Source organism: Heptranchias perlo, chromosome 20 (assembly GCF_035084215.1).
Source record: "Heptranchias perlo isolate sHepPer1 chromosome 20, sHepPer1.hap1, whole genome shotgun sequence".
Classification (NCBI taxonomy): domain Eukaryota; kingdom Metazoa; phylum Chordata; class Chondrichthyes; order Hexanchiformes; family Hexanchidae; genus Heptranchias; species Heptranchias perlo.
The window spans coordinates 39,157,736-39,182,445 of NC_090344.1; the positions used below are offsets into that span (position 1 = coordinate 39,157,736).

Sequence of the window (24,710 nt, forward strand, 5' to 3'; positions counted from 1 at the left end):
AGAGGATTATTTTTTACGCAAAGGCTTATTCGAGTATGGAATGCTATTGAAGCATAACTAATCAGGACATTTCAAAATTCATTTAAAATTTGAAAAAGAAAAATATTGTTAGGGAATGTGCAGACACTTTGGATTAGAGGAGATAACTCCAATGTGGAGTACAGGCACAATGGGCCAAGTAGCCTCCTTCAATGCTGCAATTTTTGTGATTCTAAGAAAGGGGACATTTGCCCCAATAGTCTTCCTGGTTCTTTGTAATTGTCTGTGGAACTTTCCTGGAGCATATTGAGAATTCCCATTGTGGCTAGTTTTTGTGACCTTAAACAATGCTTTTTTCCAGCAACTGAAACAATTATCACCAATGTCCATTATAAATCTAGAACTCAGCTGTACACAGATCTTTAAATAAGCATCTTAAATAAGCATATCAAAAATGTTCACATTTACAACCATATTCATTAAATACTTTGACAATATATATTAGAGTTATTTTCTGATCACTCTTTTGTATTATCTGCAGCCGCACTCTGCCACGACCATACCTTCGTACTTGAACTTGTACGTGACCACACCTGCATCATCCAGATAGAGGATGGAGATGGGGTCCAGTTTTGTGGGGACACAGCAGGCTTTAGCTGCCATTTTTGGGTTGTGGAGATTCACCAGAGTCTGAACAATGGCATGTTTGGTTGGTGTGACTTGCTCAGTCAATGGGTAATAGCAAGAGCCTTTACACTCGTACGCCTCATATCCTGTTGGGGCTATGATCCAGGAATCCCACCCAATCTCCTTAAATTCTACGTAGAGGGGACTCCTTTTGCAGTAGTTCCCCCTGGCATTCCTTCTGATCCTTGAGGAGGTATCATAGAGCATGTTTGACCGCCTTTGCAGCAAGGCTTCTTCATTCAAGTTGATGCCAAAATTTCCAGCATCTAAGTTCTTAAAAGTCACATCTTGCTCATGGTCAATCATCTGCTCCAACTCTTCAATGGCCTCTTTCTTGATGCTGTTTCTATCATCAGAGAACACTATTAGCAAAGGCACATGTTTGGTCTCTGGCTTTATGTCTATGTCAAGGTCTCCATCTTCATGCTTTTCTTCTTCCATATTTTCAATGTGCACTTCAAGTCTATGGGTGGTCCTCTCAGATTTTGACCAGCTCAGGATGGCTTCAGTCACATCAAAGGTCTCCCATCCACTGTCTCTGCCATAAATTTGTCTTGTTGCTAATTTTATGTGACCAGAGTGTTCTTCTTTCATAGTCCCTTCATCCTCCCCTTCATTCACTTCATAGATGGTGACTTTCCTGTCCACTCCCTCATATATTCTTCTGTCTGTATCTACCAAGGTGTATAGCCGGAGTTCAGCCATGGTGATTTCTTCGTGGCGGGGCACCGACACATTGAAGAGGAGAGAATGTATCCTCACACCATCTGTTTGGTTGGAGACTGAAATGTCTGGAAAACAGAGAAATAATTAGCCAACAATTGAAACCTTTACATGTTTCGTAAACTTGAAATTTGAACTCGCTCAAAATATTTTTTAAACAAACTTTGGGCTACAGGATGTCATTGGATCTTTCCTCTTATTCAAGAAGCCTTCAGTAAGCTCAATGTATAGACAGTATGTTCAATTATTGTGCCTAGTGTGATGTTTTGAGGAAGATCAGTTCAACTGCAGCCTATAGTCACCAATAACTGCAACAAAATCACACATACTCATTGGACCATTCCTAATGCTAAGAGTGGTAATGCTTTTGAGTTGGACAGTGGAGGCAAAAACTCAAGAGGCAGTTCAATGATGTGTTAGGGGTACTGTTGGTTTCTGTGTGTATCTTTGTGGGTTAGCATTATATTGGTCAAAGTCTGCTGTTGGCTGTCAAGTTGAACTCCATCTACAATGTGTGAAAAGCTTGGCACTTTACCATCCCAGAGCGGGACAGCACCTATCCTCAATGTAATTATTTATCACGGCAGTGTTACCCATCAATACGGTGGGATTCAGAATTGTGAGGAAAGGGAACATTTTGCCTTAATCTTCAAAATATTTTTCGAGTCTTTACATTTTCTACCTTCTGCACAGTGTGGACATTACATTCACTGTAGTCGCTTTGGCCACACTCTCTTCCTGTTTCCTCATTTCATTTCCCTCTTCTGACTCGTATATTTTGCCCGTGAATCGTACAACGACAACATTGACTCGACAGAAATCCCAGTAATGATGTTACTCAGCGCACCAGACACCCCAAAGACATGTGTCAGGAAGATGGTAATACTCAGTAAGACTAACGATGAACGTGGGGTATTCTCTGTGTTCGCCATCCTTCCAAAATTTGCTTAAAGATATGGAGGGGATGCGTATTAATTACGTTTTTGGAAGGCTGCCGTGTTACACGTCGATGCAGAATTCCAGGTCCATAAATCTAATCCAGGGAATTGCGTGTGTGTGTGCGCATTGTGACTTTTTTCTCTCTCTCCTGGAATGGGAGGGGATTCCCTGCTGGAAACATCAATATTTGCTTTTGCAAGGTAAGAAAATGCAAGCTGTATTATTCGGTAAGTATGTTACTTTGTCCAGACCAAAAGTTAGGCTATTTCAAATCCCTGGGAGCTAAACATCGCTGCCTTAACAGCATTTCAATAGTTTGAGATTGTCTTAATATTTCAACCGACTATTTTTACATTAAATGACAGAGGCGAGGTGGGTGAAGAAAGCCCAACTGTAACACCACCAAAGTCGTGTATAACCGCCGGTTGGGATTTCCTGGAGTCCGTCTCATTCTCTTGGCATACCTCTGACCTAATTTTAAAACACTTTTTTTTCTATTTGGCTGCAAGAGACATATTTCATTTCTAATATTAAAAACTCATTCATCGGTAAAGAACGTTCGAACAGTTATTCCGCCTCCAACTATGCTGAAAGGCTGGAAGTGGACAGAATCTCGTCGATTCTGAGATCGCTTTTGATCCGCATCGTTCTTCCAACCTTTTATTTTCCAGAATGAAATCGGAACTTTTCAAAAATAAATATTTTGAGTGATGTTAGGAAGCATTTTTAACATTTAAATTTTCAATTCAATTTATGCAATACTAAAGTAGCGATGTTGCAATAAACACATAGACAGACACAAGCTCACCACAAGTGTGGGCTCTTCACAGCGTCAAATTGAAAGTCATTTTCAACTGTTCTGCAAGGTTGCTTAGAAAAGAGTTTTCCAAACGCGTTGCCTTTTTTATTTGATGCAGGTCTGTGGAAGGCTGGGAGCTAGCAGATGGGTCCAGATCATAGCTCCCGGTTGGTTTCTTTTTGGAATTGATTCCAGTTTTGCACCGTTACAATCTGGTTTGCAAAAACTGGCTTAAATTTGGGAGACACCTGATCTGTCAGCCCCAGTCACTACCAATGATCTGATCTCAGCAAACTTCTGATTGAACTTCTTTGAAGGAAAAGCCAAGAGCTCAGTGGAGGGCATATGTCAGAGACTTGGATCTCATCAGTGAGTGAACTGGACTGTGTCAAAGCATTATCTGCAACCCGAGTTACCCACCTTCGTTCTTGAAGCTCCTCACTATGTTGGAAGAAGGCATGGAGGTTCTGTCGTTTGCAAATCTGTTGTACAGGTCAATCATATACTCAGGTGGGTCGACTTTCGCTGCGTCGATGGGTCGACTTCCAGACAAGTTCAGACTCTTCAGAAACTCTCCTTTCATATTTTCCAGCAGGGTGTTAAAATCGACCGAATCGTCCTCTTGAAAATCGTCTTCTAGAAGATACCTGCTGTCTTCAATTGCGTCTGCCCGGTTGTCGATGGGACTACAGGCTGCGAAAGGCAGCAGAGCGCACAGGCAAGCAAAGAGCTGCATTGACAAGGAATTCATTATTATTTTTTTGTCTCCTCTCCTTGCCCATAAACAATCTGGACTGTGTTTGACAGTTGCTCAAGCGCTGGTGTTTTATCCTCTTCAGAGAACAAGGCTGGTGTCATTCAAATGTAATGCTGACAATTTTGGAAAACCTTCCCTTATGTCTGTGGTCTCTCACTGTCCAAGAAAGCCCGCTCACAGTAATTGGCCAACATGGTCTCACATGGCATTTTCCCCTTATCTATCTGGTATATGCACTGCAACCAGATTCTCTTATCTTTCAATCCTCTTCCTTAATGAGCATTCTATAAACATTCTCTCATTCAGTTCCTGGCTAATGGAGAGAACGATTCCCATGCTTTGGGGGGCTCTGCCCTCTTCTCATGTTGAGCTCTTCTTCCTAACATTTAAATCAAGGAGGTTATATCAATTTTCTGAACAATTGTCGTCTTCTGAAAGGATAACATCTAAAAACTCTTGACCTGCTGGCGAATGTCCTTCTAATTGTTTTTTTACAGGGAAACAATTATTTCAATTTGTTATCCTAAAGCCACCAGGAACGTAAAAAGGAAACACTGCCTGTTTGAAACTTGTGCCGCTTTAAAACTCCAATCAACAACAATTTAAAGTTGCAGCTTGTTCCTAATGAGCGTTTTTTGGGCCAACGTTTCCTGAATATTTATATATTCAGGTTTAAACGATAACATGAGAAAGTCCCATGTGAGGCACCGAAGAGGTGTCACTGAGGAAGGAACCCTTGGGAAACAATCAATTAGCAGTGAGATTAAAGGAAATACTTAACTTCATCTCAACAAAACACAGCAAAGCCCTGCCCCTCAAACAGTCCCTAGTTACCACAGACACTGCACATTTTGTACTGAGTACAGTATTTTATTAAATAGGTGAAACATGAACACGATTACCTCGGGAATCTAACCAACAAGCGGCGTTATGTTTAGCTGCGAAGTGCAAGCCCAAGAAATTCTTTCGGTAAAACAACATTAAACTTTATTGGTAAAGTGATCTACCAATGATAACTGTTATTAAAAGGAAGAATTTCCAGATATCGTATATTCTTAGAATTTAAAAATATTATTTGTCTTTTACTTGAATCTAGGTTCCGATGGGACATTTAATGAACTTTCTGATTGCTATTTGCATTCATTGAGACATTGCACTTTTGTTAATTGATCTGCTCATCCTTGTTATTAAATCATAAAAGTATCAAAACAAGCTTCCATCTAAAGACATTGGGTCTGGGCCAATGTTGTATGGCTTATGATTCTTAAAGTAAATATTTGGACAGACATGCAACCATCACACTGAGATGTGCAGGCGGGTTTCGAAAATGTAGACACAAAACACAAGCAGTTTACAAAACCTGTGCAAAGTGTATTGTGGATTTTAAAGAGAATAGTTTAGGTATTGATTAATAGGCACTGGGAAGTGAGTTACAAGCTGTAATCTTATTGTGGAGCTTCATGCAACTTTATATTTGATACCCAGAAATGACTCAGGCTGGAATCTAACCAGGGGGTTCAGATGGTTTACATATACAATTATGGATACTTGGGAGTGAGTTACAGGCTGGAATCTAATGAAGGGGTTCAGATAGTTTACATACAGAATAACGGATACCCAGGAGCAAATTAGAGGTTGGAATCTTATAAGTGTTTTGTTCACAATATACAGTTATTGAGTTAGCTGCTGATCTATGCTATGTCTGACTCAAAAAAAAATGGTCCTTCATTCATAGCATGTTTCTCATACACAAAAGGATTGGAATGAATTTTGTTTCATTGCAATTTATCCAGATTTAGCACACTCCGTATGTAGTACACATTTCAGCCATTTCTTTTAATGCTGGGATGTTTTAATATAAATTATATGTTTTCAGATGTAATGTTGGGGCACTATTGATTTGTTGTATAAACCAGTGATGTTGCACAATAGTCGCCAATTATTCTGGATTTTTGATTTGCCAACTGCTCCATTCCTTTCTCACACTACATGTGGCATTCTCAATTAATGCTGGAGGAGAGGTGTTGGGAAGAGGCAGCAATCATCTGGGACAGTAGCTGGCTAAGGGAATTTAGATTGACTGGATAGTGGAAGTTCTCTGGGAATATGGGCCATTAAACTTCATCTACTGAAGCTGAAATAGCCACAAAGCATCAATATCAAGCTTAGAAGGGAGAACCTGCAGGCAGCAGAGACAACTAAACATCAATGTGACCAAAGGATAACTAACTGAAACTAGAAAAATCCTTCAGAAAGTTGATTAAGGATGAGTAAATAAACCCAATGGTAACAAAAAAAGTCTATCCAAAGTGTGGTTCCCATTATACTGAAAACAGCTGAGATACGGACAATAAAAAAGACCTATAGGCATGTGACAAAACATTTCAAAAGACTATTGAGATTGGATTGCAGTAAAAGATCACTTACAAAGTGGTCAGATGACAACTGTCCACAAGTAGGACTCCATTAAACATATAACACGGGGCAGCCGTGCCAGTAGTATGCAACCATACAGCCTATACAACTGTCAGTGAAGGAGAAAGGGAATCATCCTGAAGGAAGATTGCGGAGCAGAGGGTAATTACCTGGGGAGAATCCCAATGCTTGATCAGAGGCAGATGAGAATAGAGTAGATAAGTAGCCATAATAGAGGAAGAACCAAGTCGAGGTCAGTAAGGATTTGGGACTCCAATTAAGCTCAAAAATGAAGAGAGATAATACACCAATTGAAAAGCAAATGCCTCACTTGTGGATAAAACCTGATGGGTATGAACTCCATTTTTCAATGATTGATTAATGCTGCAATAGATATATCTTTAGGTGAGTATTATTCAGCCAGAAGTTTCTCAAAACTCTAATTCACTCTATGCAAGAGTCAAAAAGATAGGACATCGGTGAACAGAATTCTATGTGAAGCCCTTGGTTCATATAATAGGTGGGTTTATTCCCATGACTCATGTATCTGGATCTGTTGACAGCCTGAGAATACTCAACATCAAACAGTGAGTGGAGGTTTCTTGATCAGGTCCTAAGCTAAGATTGATGTCGCCAGTGAAAGGAATGACAAGTTGCTGGAGCAGTGGGAACAGATTTTCAAAGTGACTCTGTGACTAGGACTTCTTTTAAAATTGCCTGATTGAAATTCCTCTCCAAAGACTTCTACTTGAACTTCAACCCAAGCCCAAATCTTGAAAACAAAACAAAATGTAACTTTCAGAACAGATAGGGAATGAATCGGTGGGGTAGGGAACAGCTGCAACCAGTCACTGAAGATTAGCAAAATAAGAAAAGATTGGGCATGGAGACTGATCATGGATGGTAGGCAAGAACCATTGATGATTGGAGATGGAGGTATATACACACACTGAATGATGGAAGGAAGAACAGACATGCTGGAAGAGCAGTGGTGGAAGGATAAAACACATTCTTGGAAAAATAGGTGCGGCCAAAGGATTGGTGATGGAGGTACAGACATGCTGGAGGGTAAGAGGTGGAGGGATAAACATTATTGGAGTGACGATAGAGGAAAAAACACAATGACTGATCAGAGGCTGAGGGATAAACATATTGAGGTGACTCGTAGTCTGATGAGTTGTCTTGTTTTTCTGCCCCACCAAACCTGACCAGTTGACAAATGGAAATTTCCACCTCTATGCTGCATAATTGGGTCAGTTATTTGAATGACAAACAAAGCATGAGCTGGCTGGGTGAATGGACTTTCTGGTTGCTGTACTCATCTTCTCACGTGAGGAGGAGATTTCAATATTTGTGTTAAGCACACAACTTCCAGTCCATGGATATCATGAGTTTGACCCTGATTTTCCCAAATTCACTTTCACATGATGGTGTCACCAGTTGGAAGATCACTTTGTTTGTCCTGGTTTTCTCCCCATTTCTCCATCCCCTCCAGAGTCATTGAATCTTGCTAGCCGATTGCCCTCCAGTACCACACACAAGTGGCCATTCTCCATGTTGGAGCCCAGACGTTGAGTGTTAGCCGGCTATTTGATTATGGGAGGTGTGGGAGCTGAGTCGAACCCTGTCCCCAACCAAGGTCCACATGCGCTAATTGTCAGCGGGGATTATTGGACAGCAATCAGGAATGGGAACTCTGCTGATTTTTCCTCTTTATCTCAGTGAGGCTCGAGGCAATTTGAATGCATCTATTGCTGCCCTGGTGAGATCAGCTAACTCAATGCAGACCAGAAATCAAACCTAGGACCTTTCTGTTATCTATGATTTAGTCCCACATCAGGCAGTGCATTTACCCACTGAGCCACCAAGAGTTATTCACGTCTTGATACAGCAAAAAAAATGTAGAATTCAATGATCAATATTACATACTCAGACCCACAATTATTGTGCAAAATCAGAAAATAGAACCTATCGTTTGAGATCAAATCGCCATAGCAACCCTACCAGAAACAACCATGTGCCAGATTATACTCAGATCCATGGATACTTGCCCTCAGACTGATTATTTTAAACTTTATAAAAAGTTTAAAGACTAAGTTGTGAGAGTTAGTTCACTCACGGGAGTAACGGTGCCTTTACACGATCAGCTCAGCAGTGGATTTTTTTTATTCGTTCATGGGATGCAGGCATTGCTGGCAAGGCCAGCATTTATTGCCCATCCCTAATTGCCTTTGAGAAGGTGGTGGTGAGCCGCCGCCTTGAACCGTTGCAGTCCATGTGGTGAAGGTTCTCCCACAGTGCTGTTAGGTAGGGAATTCCAGGATTTTGACCCAGCAATGATGAAGGAACGGCGATATATTTCCAATTCTGGATGGTGTGTGACTTGGAGGGGAACGTGCAGGTGGTGTTGTTCCCATGTGCCTCCCGCCCTTGTCCTTCGAGGTGGTAGAGGTCGTGGATTTGGGAGTTGCTGTCGAAGAAGCCTTGGCAAGTTGCTGCAGTGCATCCTGTGGATGGTACACACTGCAGCCACGGTGCGCCGGTGGTGGAGGGAATGAATGTTTGGGATGGTGGATGGGGTACCAATCAAGCGGGCTGCTTTGTCCTGGATGGTGTCGAGCTTCTTGATTGTTGTTGGAGCTGCACTTATCCAGGTAAGTGGAGGGTATTCCATCACACTCCTGACTTGTGCCTTGTAGATGGTGGAAAGGCTTTGGAGAGCCAGGAGGTGAGTCACTCGCCATAGAATACCCAGCCTCTGACCTGCTCTTGTAGCCACAGTATTTATCTGGCTGGTCTAGTTAAGTTTCTGGTCAACGGTGACCCCCAGGATGTTGACGGTGGGGGATTCGGCGATGGTAATGCCGTTGAATGTCAAGGGGAGGTGGTTAGACTCTCTCTTGTTGGAGATGGTCATTGCCTGGCACTTGTCTGGCGCAAATGTTACTTGCCACTTATCAGCCCAAGCCTGGATGTTGTCCAGGTCTTGCTGCATGCAGGCACGGACTGCTTCATTATCTGAGGGGTTGCGAATGGAACTGAACACTGTGCAATCATCAGCGACCATCCCCATTTCTGACCTTATGATGGAGGGAAGGTCATTGATGAAGCAGCTGAAGATGGTTGGGCCCAGGACATTGCCCTGAGGAACTCCTGCAGCAATGTCCTGGGGCTGAGATGATTGGCCTCCAACAACCACTACCATCTTCCTTTGTGCTAGGTATGACTCCAGCCACTGGAGAGTTCTCCCCCTGATTCCCATTGACTTCAATTTTAATAGGACTCCTTGGTGCCACACCTGGTCATATGCTGCCTTGATGTCAAGGGCAGTTACTCTCACCTCACCTCTGGAATTCATCTCTTTTGCCCATGTTTGGACCAAGGCTGTAATGAGGTCCGGAGCCGAGTGGTCCCGGTAGAACCCAAAGTGAGCATCGGTGAGCAGGTTATTGGTGAGTAAGTGCCACTTGATAGTACTGTCAACGACACCTTCCATCATTTTGCTGATGATTGAGAGTGGACTGATGGGGCGGTAATTGGCCGGATTGGATTTGTCCTGCTTTTTGTGGACTGAACATACCTGGGCAATTTTCAACATTGTCGGGTATATGCTAATGTTGTAGCTGTACTGGAACAGTTTGGCTAGAGGTGCGGCTAGTTCTGGAGCACAAGTCTTCAACACTACAGCCGGGATGTTGTCGGGGCTCATAGCCTTTGTTGTGTCCAGTGCACTCAACCGTTTCTTGATATCACGTGGAGTGAATCGAATTGGCTGAAGACTGGCTTCTGTGATGGTGGGGATATCAGGAGGAGGCCGAGATGGATCATCGACTCGGCACTTCTGGCTGAAGATGGTTGCAAGCGCTTCAGCCTTGTCTTTTGCACTCATGTGCTGGACTCCACCAACATTGAGGATGGGGATGTTTACAGAGTCTCCTCCTCCCGTTAGTTGTTTAACTGTCCTCCACCATTCACCTTTACTGCTTTGTGTCAACGCTAAACTTGGGTAATTTTAAATCGGGTGTTCAGGCCCAACCTAACTCTGAAGTGGAGCGGAGGGTGATCATTCCCTCCAGTGAGTCCCGCTCCCCTTCGCTCTGGTGTCAGTTCAGGCCCTGATTACGGAATGAGGCTGCACTCACATGGTAACTGCAATGCAGTGTGAAGCAAACATGCATTTCATTGACACCACACTTGTTCTGTCAAGGCACTCTCATACCTGTGGTTCAGTTGTTTGTCAGATTTAAGAGCCCTTTCCCCATTACCAATTTGAAATGAGATTCCCTAGTGCAGGAAAATGAGTTCCTCCAAAGACTGCAGGCACATCACGCTCTTTCTATGATTCTTGGCATCTATTGCTGATATAGTCACCGCTTTCTTCTCACACTAGTTTACCCTGTTGTTGTTCAAATTGTCACAATCAGAATGAACAGCCTTTCCATGGTAACACGGACATTATGGATCAGAGAGGTTTATGGGAGTGGGAATGCTGCAATCAATTGCATTAATCCCTGTGGCAATACTTTACTGCATTTAAAATACAATTTTTTTTCATTCGTTCATGGGATGTGGGCGTCGCTGGCGAGGCCAGCATTCATTGCCCATCCCTAATTGCCCTTGAGAAGGGGGCGGTGAGCCGCCTTCTTGAACTGCTGCAGTCCGCATGGTGAAGGTTCTCCCACAGTGCTGTTCGGAAGGGAGTTCCAGGATTTTGACTCAGCAACGATGAAGGAACGGCAATATATTTCCAAGTCGGCATGGTGTGTGACCTGGAGGGGAACGTGCAGGTGGTGTTGTTCCCATGTACATGCTGCTCTTGTCCTTCTAGGTGGTAGAGGTGGCGGGTTTGGGAGGTGCTGTCGAAGAAGCCTTGGCGAGTTGCTGCAGTGCATCCTGTGGATGGTACACACTGCAGCCACAGTGCACCGGTGGTGAAGGAAGTGAATGTTTAGGGTGGTGGATGGGGAGCCAATCAAGCGGGCTGCTTTGTCCTGGATGGTGTTGAGCTTCTTGAGTGTTGTTGGAGCTGCACTCATCCAGGCAAGTGGAGAGTATTCCATCACACTCCTGACTTGTGCCTTGTAGATGGTGGAAAGGCTTTGGGGAGTCAGGAGGTGAGTCACTCGCCGCAGAATACCCAGCCTCTGACCTGCTCTTGTAGCCACAGTATTTATATGGCCGGTCCAGTTAAGTTTCTGGTCAATGGTGACCCCCAGGATGTTGATGGTGGGGGATTCAGCGATAGTAATGCTGTTGAATGTCAACGGGAGGTGGTTAGATTCTCTCTTGTTGGAGATGATGTGGAGATGCCGGTGATGGACTGGGGTGGACAAATGTAAGGAATCTTACAACACCAGGTTATAGTCCAACAATTTTATTTTAAAATCACAAGCTTTCGGAGATGTCGAAGGGGATAATCTCCGAAAGCTTGTGATTTTAAAATAAAATTGTTGGACTATAACCTGGTGTTGTAAGATTCCTTACATTTGTTGGAGATGGTCATTGCCTGGCACTTGTCTGGCGCAAATGTTACTTGCCACTTATCAGCCCAAGCCTGGATGCTGTCCAGGTCTTGCTGCATGCGGGCTCAGACTGCTTCATTATCTGAGGGGTTGCGAATGGAACTGAACACTGCAATCATCAGCGAACATCCCCATTTCTGACCTTATGATGGAGGGAAGGTCATTGATGAAGCAGCTGAAGATGGTTGGGCTTAGGACACTGCCCTGAGGAACTCCTGCAGCAATGTCCTTGTGCTGAGATGATTGGCTGCAACAACCACTACCATCTTCCTTTGTGCTAGGTATGACTCCAGACACTGGAGAGTTTTCCCCCGATTCCATTTGACATCAATTTTACGAGGGCTCCTTGGTGCCACACTCGGTCAAATGCTGCCTTGATGTCAAGGGCAGTCACTCCATAACATCGCCCTTCTCTGCCCCTGCTTCAACCCAATTGCTGCTGAAACCTTCATCCAGGCCTTCAGTGGAAATGAAAATTAGGCAAGGTGAATAACCGTGTTTGATCCACTACTGCCCGTTTTTGACCTCCAACGAAGTTCAATTTTATCTCCCCCCCCACCCCGCCGTAAGAGTCAACTTAGCTCAGTGGCAGCATTCTTGCCTCTGAGTCAGAAGGACGTGGGTTTCAAACCCTATTCTAGGACTTGAGCACATAATCTCGGCTGACACTTCAGTGCAGTAATTGAGGGAATGTTGAATTGCAGTGTTTCAAAGAGATGTTAAACCAAGCCCCCATCTGCTTGTTCAGGTGGATGTAAAAGATCTAATAGCATGATTCACAGAAGAACAAAGGAATTCTCCTATTGTCCTGGCCAATACTTATCTCTCAACAAACATCACAATATCAGATTACCTGGTTATTTATCTCACTGCTGTTTATGGGACCTTGCTGTGTGCAAATTGCTGCTGCATTTACCTACACTACAAGTAATAGAATCATAGGATGGTTACAGCACAGAAGGAGGCCATTTGGTCCATCGAGCCCGTACCAGCTCTTTGCAAGAGCAATCCAGTTCGTCCCATTCTCCCACTCTTTCCCCGTAGCCCTGCAAATGTTTTCCCTTCAAGTATTTATCCAATTCCTTTTTGAAAGCTACAATTGAATCTGCTTCCGCCACCCTTTCAGGCAGCGCATTCCGGATCATAACAACTCACTGTGTAAAAAAGTTTTTCCTCATGTCGCCTTTGGTTCTTTTGCCAATCACCTTAAATCTGTGTCCTCTGGTTCTCGACCCTTCCACCAATGGGAACAGTTTCTCTTTATTTACTTTATCTGAACCCTTCATGATTTTGTGGCTACATTTCAAAAGTAATTCATTGACGGTCAAGCATGTTGGGATGTCCTGAGGATGTGAAAGGTACTGCATAAATGCAAGTTCAGCACAGACCAGAGTTGACCCTGGATTCTTTCCTGGTCTGTACCAAACCTGGAAGATCATTTAACAACTGAACGATCAAAGGAGCTGCCATTCTTGACACTGAACAGGGCAAAATGACTGACTGAGTTGTTTTCTCGGTGGAAATAACTGGAGGGTTGGGGCTTGATAAATTTTCCCGATTTTACTTAGCACTCTTCAGAGCACCGCCTTCTTTTGAGAACCATGAATGAAATCTCACATTCTCCAGGGTCAGGTGGAGAGGAAGCAGTCAGCATTCCAATACAGCATCGCATGGCCCGTGTCAAAGATTGAGTGCCTCGCACTGCTGCTTTGAATAATGCATCAATGCACACATGCAGCCCACACGAATTTACACAGATGCACGAAGGAAAGACTTGTCACATGGATTTTTAGAATGTATTTGCATCACTTTTATTGTGAAAATCCCCCTATTTCTGGACTCTGTGCTGGTGTGGATCTGACTGGTCCATCAACTAGTTGCTGGGTGTCTGACACGAGATAAGAAAGCAAGTGTCACTGACAGAGGTGCCAAGAGACAGGCAGCAAAACACTAAGGCAAGTTTCCGACTGTGGTTCCAGGCAAATGGCATTTTATCTGCGTGAGGTGCCCTATCCATTAGTCATTTAAAGAATCCAGTAGCCCTAGACCCAACGGTGCTCTCTTATAAAATTGCACTTTTTTTTCCGCAAGTGCAGTGTTAACATAGTTCTTAAAAAATTTTGCTGAATGTATTCTGTGTAAAAGTAGATAGAAAGGTCTAGAGTTGAAGGATAGGAAAGATTTAAGATTATGGGGAGAGAGCAGGGCAATGGATTTAGTTTTGGATGGTTGGAACACAGAGCTGACACAGATACAATGGGCCGAATGGCTTTCTTCCATGGTGTAAACTTGTGCGGCTGTAAGCGAGCATAAAATATTCATCAAAGCCCAATGAAACACAACTCAGTTGAAAAGAGGGAGCACTTTTATTGTGAGGACGGAGAATGAGTGGACCAGCGGTGCTTTATTTTGTCACGATGACATGCATTAGTCCCAATTTTGCATGATTTTGCAGTACTAATGCTATATTTACACATGGGCTGTGCCTTCACAATGCAGCAACTGGCAAAGAAAAACAGAACGCTGTCTTTTTGAAGACACTTCAAAGAATACATTTGGACTTCTTTGACGCAGCTGTAGTCTCAGACATCTACTGTAAAGTTCAGTATAACAGCCACATTTTCATATGGGTTCTGGTGAGCTGCAAATTGAGGGGCCTGGCCTTGTCATAACAGACAGGACGTAAAGTCCTGGGTGCAACCAACACGAGGAGGAGCAGGCATTTCTGGCAGGTGATTCCCGCTGGAAGTGGTTGTTCACTGAGGGCAGGATTGGTTCAGCTGTGATGCTTCTGTGGCCAAATAGCTTGTTGACCCATTGTCTGGGTCACACACGTGAAGAATGGGCATTGGGGCAAGTTTAGAATTTTAGTTTGCAGTCATCAGCAATGTGGATAAGTGGGGAGGATGATCGATTTTTCAGTAGTTGAAGCTTCTTGGAAATTTCTTTCCTTATATTACTCACTCTTTCCTCCATTGTTGTGAAGGTTTCTTATTCCTCTAGTTGGACTAGTCTCTGTTTTATTCTTAACACCATGATGCCTTTTTCCCCCCTGAAAATTTATAAGTCAAATGACATCACTGAGGGCTCGCAGTTCCTGTGTGAAGTCCAGACCCTATGACATAGTTAAACTATCAAATATCATTATGTCACAGGGCAGGGAAAGAGGCAAAAATAGTCACAGCAATTAAACAGAGGGTAAAGTGAGTAACATAATGAAAGGACTCAACCAATGTAGGCTTTGTTTCTGGTTTCAATGCTTCATTTACTTCAGTGAGAAACATTTTGCTACACTTCTTTCTCTGGGAAATAGTCCAACCCAGTCCTGTCTGGAAAGATTGTGGTCACATCTGGACTTTACCTGGGCAAATTTTCCCAAACCTGGGTCTCCTTTTCTACGCTATTATCAGAATCGCCTTGGACTGGACATCTTGGGATGAACCAATTTTAGTGACTCGATCATGGGGGTAGAAAGGGAGCTGGGGAAGAATTTGTTTAATATGAATGTTGAGGAATGACTATCCCCCCCCCCCCCCCCGCCCTCCCCACCACCCAGGTGTCCTTCCTTGGGGTTTGTAATAAAATGTGACCCATGCGGATTATTGTTAACTCAGTAAAGGCTCTCGAGGGTCAGCTTTGGCCTAAATGGGTTCGAATTTGCCTTCTGGTCCCAGACAAAGCCAAATAGATTTAACCCTGTCCCAGCCTACTTGGGTACTCCTTCATCTGCTCTTGGTGCAGAGGGATCTAGATTGAAGAACAATTTTGTGTCTTTTTTTTCTAAAAATCAGCCATCGTATATCGTATTGATATTGGCAATAGTGGATGTTCTAGAATCACAATTGCCATCAGCTTTTGAGAATTGCTGTTCATGTACCAGGCTTATTTCCTTTACTATTCTGCTTTTGACTGTTGGGAAAATCTTTTAATACATTTTTTTTGTCCACAAAAGTTTCTTTCACAGCTGCAGGGGTTTAATTATGAAGCAGAGGCAGCACTTTATCAAGTTCGTTAAAAGGTAGTGATGAATCTTCATCAGCAGCAAAAACAAACATTACAACTCTGCCCATGATCCTACCCCTCTGCCATGACTCTAGCTGACCGCCCTGCCCGCTTTCTGGACTGGTCTAGGACGGAAGCCCCGGCTGAGTCACTCCCTTCCAGCCGCTGGGTGGTGCCCTCTTAACCTAACCCAACAGCTGCATCATATCCAAAGGGGGACAGGCTTTGGAATGAGGTAGAAAAAAATGACACTGCAAGGAGGGAACCAGCAGACACACACACACACACACACACACAAACATACACACACCCACACCATCATTTTTTTTAGTGCTGTGGCCCAGTTCTGACCAGTTAGGATTTGGAGCTGGTGCTTGGCAACCAAGCCCCAGCATATCTAGAATTGCCCGCAGAATTGTGGCATCGCCCCCTCAGTTTGTAAGGGTCGGAGACTCACTTTATTGGCCAGACATGGCTGTGCCAGTCATTGATCCCGAAGGCTGTAAAATATTTACTCCACCTGCACACAGTTTACTGAACTGGTCAAGACGTCCAACTGAGGCAGGTGCATAGACTTGGAGTAAACAGTGTACCTCACCCAGTGTCATTACTGGATCACACCACAAACTCCTAGAAACCTCAGGGCCCTGCCTGGGAAACTCAATAAATGCAGATACTGTCAAGCAAAACGGGCAAAAAGTGTCAAACTGCTGAGTGTGAAGCTTCTGATCCACAGGCTCTCTGTGTAATCAAAACACCCTCACAATCTTTCTCTACTTTATCAGCACTACTCCAATTGCTCCTCTGAACTCCCCTCTCTTTCCCCCCCTCATGCTCCAATACACCTTCTCACACACGTACCCTCTGCCCCGCGCTGAAATTGGCATTCTTCACACCGCCTCTTGCTACAACTCATTCTTCAAACGTGACTTCCAAAACCGTAGAACCTCCCTGCTACAATCTACAGGCTTTTAAAACAAAAGCGTGCCATGAGGCACCCCATCTCCCATGCACCCAGGTTCCTCAATAAAAGTTCCTGTGCTGTACCTGCATTTGCTGCAACAGTATGGCACAAACTGCTCTTCACCACCAGGTGTCACTATTGGACAATCGCAACTTCCTCATTGACTCGTTTTCAGCTATCTGTTGGTTATTCAGGGGCTGCTGGAAAACAATAGTCCCACATGGGGGTCCCACACTGGGGGGCGGGGGGTGGTCCCACACTGGGGGGCGGGGGGTGGTCCCACACTGGGGGGCAGGGTGGGGGGGTCGCACAATGTGGGGCAGGGTGGGGTGATCGCGCAATGGGGGGGAAGGGGATCCTTCACTGGGGGGGGGGGGGCGGGGGGGTCGCGCAATGTGGGGAAGGGGGTCCTGCACTGGGGCCTTGCCCTCGGGACAGGGAATGGGGGAGCAACATGTGGATGACACTGTTAGGACACGGTGATAATCAGGGCAAATCTGAACATCCCCAGAAGCTTCAGAATGTCAATCATTGAGATTAGGATGTGCAGAGATTGTGACCAATGAAGAGATGACCAAAATTTGTGGTGTGAGAATGCAGACCCAGTCTTCAGAACCCCATTAGGGTCTGAGATAAAGGAAAGTGACACCGTCTGCCCTCTCAGCACACAGGATAAGGCTTCCTCAACAGCACCTCCCAAACCCAGAACTTCCACCACCTAGAAGGACAAGAGCATCAGGCGCATGGGAACACCACCACCTGCAAGTTACACACTATCCCGACTTCGACATTTATCGGATGTTCCTTCATCACCAGGTCAAATTCCTGGAACTCCCAACCCAACAGCACCGCGGGAGTATTGACGACACAGACTGCAGCTCACTACCATCTTCTCCAGGGACAACTAGGGATGGGCGATAAATGTCGGTCTTGCCAGCGACGCCCAAATCCCAAGAATGAAATTTTTTTTAAAAAAAGGCCAGGCAGGCTTGGTACCAGCAGCCTGTAACTGGTCTTATTCCCTTCCTCATTGCATGTTGAGTGCTTCCTGTAGCACATTGAGGTTGAAAAGTGCCCTGGAAGACCCCAGGTTCCTCTAAGGGTGGTTAACCTCGTCTTCCAGCCAGCTCAGAAAGACAGGGTTGTACTTGCAGCTCTTTTATGATGAATATTTTCCAAGTTACAAACCATGTTTGAATAATTCACCAAGCGTCTGATGCGGTGGTCAGGTTGTCTGCAGTCCCCTTTCAGTTTGGAGGTCACTTGGAATGTTGTATACATTTTTTCAAATCCTCTTAAATTAATTGGATCCGATTCCTGTACCTTCCTTAGTAGCTCAGAGATTTCCCAAATGGTCCCAAGCTCTCTGCGTCTCTCCCTGATGGACTCCAGCAATCTTCCTCGCCCCTCGATCGCCCCCCAGCGTCCCCGATTGCCTGCAGCAATCTGCCTCGCCCTTTAATTGCCCCCAGCAATCAGCCTCGCCCCCCGATTGCCCCCAGCAATCTGCCTCGCACCCCCGATTGCCCCTAGCCTCTACCCCCGATTGCGCAGACAATCTGCCTGGCTCCCTGATCACCCAGGCAATCTGCCTCGCCCCCAGCCCTCTACGTCCCCCTCCAATCGTTCCCAGCTCTCTGTGTCCCCCCCTGAGCCCCCTGAATCCCCCCTCAAGCGCCCCCGCACCCACGAATGCCCCCCGATCGCCCCAGCCCCCGAGTGCCCTCTGCGTCCCCCCAGCCCTCTACGTCCCCCTCCAATCGTCCCCAGCTCTCTGTGTCCCCCCCTGAGCCCCCTGAATCCCCCCTCAAGCGCCCCCGCACCCCCGAATGCCCCCCCGATCGCCCCCAGCCCCCGAGTGCCCTCTGCGTCCCCTCAGTCCTCTGCGTCCCCCAGATCGCCCCCAGCCTGCTACGTCCCCCCGATTGCTTCCAGCCCTCTGTGTGTCCCCTTGATTGCCCCAAGCAATCCGCCTTGTCCCGATCGCCCCCAGCCCCCTGTATTCCCACCGATCGCCCCCAGCCCTCTGTGCCTCCCCGATCGCCCCCAGAAATCCGCCTCGTCCCAATCGTCCCGAGCCCTCTGCGTCTCCCCCTGATCGTCCCCAGCCGTCTGTATCTCCCCCGATCGCCTCTGCGTCACCACCCGCGTTTGCCTCCGCATCCCAGCTGATTACCCCCAGCCCTCTGAGACCCCTCCCAATCGCCCCCAGCCTTCTGTGATCCCTCCCGATCGCCCCAGCCCCCCGCGACCCCTCCCGATCGCCCCCAGCCCCCCGCGACCCCTTCCGATCGCCCCCAGCCCCCTGCATCTCTTCCTGATTATCCCCTACCCCTCTGGATTTTAAGTGGGTTAACACCTCCACTAAAATAGCAGACAGATTAATGTTACATGATGGCGTTAAACATTCATTTGCTAGCGTCACCCACTTATATTCTACTATTCTGGCTAAATATCCTTGCGTTGATCTTTTAAATTGCTTCTCACTGTTGTCTGAACATTGAAGATATTCACTATTCATCCCAGGACTCTTTGTACAGTGTTAATTCAGATCCATCTATTGTATATTTATGTCCCGCATCTACCCATTGAAGCACTCGGAAGTTGTGAATGAAGATCACTGAAGCATCAGGCTGCGAGAAACACGTCACCAGCCTATTGGGTTCTCACTACAATTGATGCGAGTGTGACTGTCCCCCCATCATGGTTACATTTCTGTGATAACATTTCTTCAAATATTTGTCCCTGGCTGCATTCTATTGTTAGCAATAACCTACATAGAAAGCATCAGTTCCTTGAACGTAGGATACGAAGGACTAGAAACGACCATTGTGGTCCATCTGGTCGGTCCCAGTGAAGCCAAAACAGCACATTTACAACACAGCATGAAGCATATACAATGCTAATACAAACCAGAGTCTGAAGAGCGCACACACACATAAAAATCCATGAGATCAGTTCCTAAGCAGTTAACTATCAATACAGTTCACACATTTCTTTTTAAGGCTGGTGCTGTACCCTTAAACAGCCACTAGATGCCACACACGGCCACGTGTACCATCCACAGGATGCACTGCAGCAACTCGCCAAGGCTTCTTCGACAGCACCTCCCAAACCCGCGACCTCTACCACCTAGAAGGACAAGGGCAGCAGGTACATGGGAACAACACCACCTGCACGTTCCCCTCCAAGTCACACACCATCCCGACTTGGAATTATATCGCCGTTCCTTCATCGTCGCTGGGTCAAAATCCTGGAACTCCCTTCCTACCAGCACTGTGGGAGAACCGTCACCACACGGACTGCAGCGGTTCAAGAAGGCGGCTCACCACCACCTTCTCGAGGGCAATTAGGGATGGGCAATAAATGCCGGCCTCGCCAGCGACGCCCACATTCCATGAACGAATAAAAAAAACATATTAAAGAAACGTGCAGTGACTTCTTTGTCCTGACAATTGCAGTAACTTGCTGAACAAATGACAGGGCAGGTTTTATGGGCATTTTGGTAGTACTGGCAAGAAACTCACCTCTTCCCCTCCCCTTTGTCATTGCAATTTTTGAATTGTTTTAAAAATTGAGAGAGTCAAGGTGAAGGGGCAAGCGCCTGGTGCGGGAAAAAGCCCACAACCATCCGATCGTAAAATCCTCATCCTCATGTTCAAATCCCTCCATGGCCTCACTCCTCCCAATCCAGCCCTACCACCCTCCGGGAACTCTACGCTACTCCAATTCTGGCCTCTTGTGCATCCCCCTCATCTTTTGTCCCACCATTGGCGGCCATGCCTTCAGCCGTCTGGGCCCTAAACTCTGGAATTCTCTCCCTCTTCACCTCTCTCTCCTCCTTTAAGACTGCTTAAAAACTCCTTCAGGACTGTGTTTAAAACCTCCTTCTTTGACCAAGTGTTTGATCACCTGTCCTAATGTCTCCCTCTTCGGTTCGGTGTCAGTTTTTGTCTGATTGCACTCCCGTGAAGCATCTTGGGATGTTTTGCTACCTTGAAGGCGCTATATATTTACAAGTAGCTGTTGTTGAAAGAGGTTGAAAAGAGTAAAAGATAAGATCAGAAAAATCAAAAAGCGGTAAATAAGTAACATCGAGCGTAGATTTTAAAAGCTATAGGGGGAAGGGACGACTGAGGGAGGAAAGCAGTTCTCATTTCGAGGTTCTGGGAAAGAATGAGATGGATGCGGAGACTGTTCTACAAGTCTTTATTTCAGCACAGTGAGGATGCAATGAGGAGCAAATGCATGTTGGATGATGCATTTGGAGCTTAGAAGGAACAGGAGAGAAAAGTTCAGAGCAACAAACGCCCTACTAGTATAGAATGAGACAAGAGGAGTTGCACGACGAAGAGAAAAAGAAGGAAACAAAGGAGAGAGAGAAGTTGGAGGCTAGGGATGAGAAAAGAGTCGTTAATTGGATGCTAAGTTTTCTTGCATCATGTCCAGGAATATGAGAGGGGTGAAGGATCTAGAGTATGGGAGTAATATTTGGGTTTTATACAAAGAGTTTAAGAGCTGATGGGGAAAGAAGGGTTTGGCACAAAAGGGGAAACAGAGCTTCCAGAGGCAGCTTTAGCGATAGGGGAGATGTGAGAATTCCTTTGAGATCAGAGGGGATAGCAAGACCCAAAGTGGCAATTGATAATGGACTGAACAGCTATCAAAAATATCAAGATCTTGCCATCAAAATGAGTGTTGGAGTTACAAGAGACATAAAGAGACTTTGTTTGAAGAACTGAGAGAAAGATTTTCTTTGCCTTATTGAAAGGGTATGGTAGAAGACAGAGAATAAATGGAGATGGCGTGTTCTGAGGGAAGTTGATGAATGGAATCATCAGCAAAGGAATTAATGGGGTTGGATAATAAGTGGACAAGGCCACTGATATGTAAAGGGAGAGAGGAGAAAGCCATGGGGAATCCCTGCCCCTGATATCATGGAAGAGAGAGAGTCAATTGATGAACCATTAATTATAGCCCAATTAACATGACTTGACAGTAAAAAATGTTAGCCATGTATACAGCTCTCATGGAAGAGAATATAATGGTACCATTAGGCACCAACAGATTTGGAAATATTTGCTGGAAAATACAATACTTTTACTATTTTTATTGTGACTAGATCCTTCACATGCTGAAGCTTTTCTATTTGATTTTTTTTAAGTATACACACAGACAGTGCATCAGGATGTCCATCGTTTAAAACTAACCTTCAGACTGCTCAAGGTCCCAAACACAGTTGCCGAAGTTATTTTGCTCTCCTTTTTTCATATGAACCATCCCACTGGTTAATGTCAAAAGTTGAACTAATAGGAATATTCTACTATTGTCACCATCAATGGAACAATCCACTCGGGAAATGAGGAGCAAAATAAATTTTGGCAAAAAAAAACAAAACACAACAGTGCAGGAAAAGACAGTGCAGCTCACCCGATCAACAGCTCCACTTTCAGGACCTGATCTGATCAGGTTATTCTTTTCTGTTTCAGTCCCATATGCCTCTGCTTCCTGCTGAAATGGGAATTGATCTAATTCCTTTTAGAATGCTCCAAGAGTCAGTATTTGCTGCACTAAAGTGGTAGCTCATTCCAGAGGTTCATTCCAGAGGTTTACAACTCCCAGGGTAAGTGAGATGTCCTTTAAACTATGATTGGTTTTATTGCCATGTCCTCTACTCCTTCTGTCCTACTTTTTCATTAAACACCTCCCCACCTCCAACTTATTCAATCAACTCATTATCTTAAAAGTTGTTTTGCCGTAATTTTAATCTTTCCTGGACCTCAGATGGTCTATAGCATAATAATGAAGTGACATCCTGAGCTCTGCCAAGTACACCTCCTTCTCCTGAGCTGCCAGAACAAGGCTTGTTTAGGCAGACATCCATCATTCAGGTGAATGTGAATGATATGAAAAGGTTGGATTTCCTTTTACTGCCAAGAATAGATTTGATGTGGAGATGCCGGTGATGGACTGGGGTTGACAATTGTAAACAATTTTACAACACCAAGTTATAGTCCAACAAATTTATTTTAAATTCCACAAGCTTTCGGAGGCTTCCTCCTTCCTCAGGTGAACGGTGTGGAAATGAAATTTTCGAATCCTTCGCATTTGAAAATCACAGAACAATGCCTGGTGATTACTGCCCGTTGCCAAGGCAATCGCAGTGAGCAGACAGAAAGGTGTCACCTAAAAGGCCACCGAATATACAAACCCCCAAAGAAAAAAAAAAGAGAGAGAGAGAGAGAAGGAAGACAGTCAATGACCCGTTATATTAAAAACAGATAACATTTGTTCGCTGGTGGGGTTATGTGTAGTGTGACATGAACCCAAGATCCCGGTTGAGGCCGTCCTCATGGGTGCGGAACTTGGCTATCAATTTCTGCTCGACGATTTTGCGTTGTCGTGTGTCTCGAAGGCCGCCTTGGAGTATGCTTACCCGAAGGTCGGTGGCTGAATGTCCATGACTGCGATTTTTCGCTGTGGCCCGTCGGAACTGTCGATCGATGAGTCGAGCATCATATCCCGTTCTTACTAGGGCGTCTTTCAGCGTCTGTAGGTGTCCATCGCGTTCCTCCTCATCTGAGCAGACCCTGTGTATTCGCAGGGCCTGTCCATAGGGGATGGCCTCTTTGACGTGGTTAGGGTGGAAGCTGGAAAAGTGGAGCAACGTGAGGTTGTCCGTGGGCTTGCGGTAGAGTGAGGTGCTGAGGTGCCCGTCTTTGATGGAGATTCGTGTGTCCAAGAAAGAAACTGATTCTGAGGAGTAGTCCATGGTGAGCTTGATGGTGGGATGGAACTTGTTGATGTTATCGTGTAGTCTCTTCAGTGATTCCTCACCGTGGGTCCATAGAAAGAAAATCATCGATGTATCTGGTGTATAGTGTTGGTTGGAGGTCCTGTGCAGTGAAGAAGTCCTGCTCGAACTTGTGCATGAAAATGTTGGCGTATTGGGGTGCGAATTTGGTCCCCATGGCTGTTCCGTGTGTTTGGGTAAAGAACTGGTTATTGAAGGTGAAGACATTGTGATCCAGGATGAAGCGGATGGGTTGTAGGATGGCGTCTGGAGATTGGCTGTTGTTGGTGTTGAGTATTGATGCTGTCACAGCGATGCCGTCATCGTGGGGGATACTGGTGTAGAGTGCCGAGACGTCCATCGTGGTGAGAAGTGTTCCTGGTTCAACAGGTCCGTGGGTACTGAGTTTTTGTAGAAAGTCTGTAGTGTCGCAACAGAAGCTGGGGGTTCCCTGGACGATGGGTTTCAGGATGCCCTCGATGTATCCAGAGAGGTTCTCACACAGGGTTCCGTTGCCTGATACGATAGGACGTCCGGATGTGTTGGCTTTGTGTGTCTTTGGGAGGCAGTAGAAGTCTCCCACGCGGGGAGTACGTGGGACTCCCCGCGTGGGAGAATTTGTCCGACCACACCCTTCAACCAGACAAAATCGAAGTTCTCAGCCGAGGGCTCAATTTCTGCCCCACTACCAAAATGGACCCCACTAGTCTCGCGGCAGACACAGAGGAATTCATCAGGAGAATGAGGCTCCGGGAATTCTACCACAAACCCCAAGATTTCAGCAGCGAACCCAATGAGACAATCAACGATCCGGAACAGCAGACAGAGGGATCCGCGGTACAGCAACCGAAGAGGAAAGAGTCTCACTGGACTCCTCCAGAGGGTCGCTGCCCTCAGCTTGACATGTATGCTCAAGCTGTCAGGAAATGCGTCTATGCCAGATTCATCAGCCGCACTCGGAAGACAGTCCAGAATGTCACCCGAGCACAACGCAACGCCATCAAAGCTCTCAAGACCAACCGCAACATCGTCATCAAACCAGCGGACAAAGGAGGAGCCATCGTCAGACAGAACAGAACGGACTATTGCAAAGAAGCATACCGACAACTGGACAACCAGGAACACTACAG

General features: G+C 45.5%; 1 protein-coding gene across 1 annotated transcript; it reads right to left on the reverse strand.

The window, feature by feature from the left end:
• Positions 1-417: 417 nt before the first annotated feature.
• Positions 418-3,893, reverse strand: LOC137336127 (bone morphogenetic protein 10-like). Its single transcript, XM_068001612.1, has 2 exons — positions 3,548-3,893; positions 418-1,457 (listed from the first exon to the last, which is right to left on the reverse strand). Exons 1-2 carry the CDS (start codon positions 3,876-3,878, stop codon positions 511-513), a joined length of 1,278 nt encoding a protein of 425 aa, XP_067857713.1. The 5' UTR covers positions 3,879-3,893; the 3' UTR covers positions 418-510.
• Between the last annotated feature and the right edge of the window lie 20,817 nt (positions 3,894-24,710).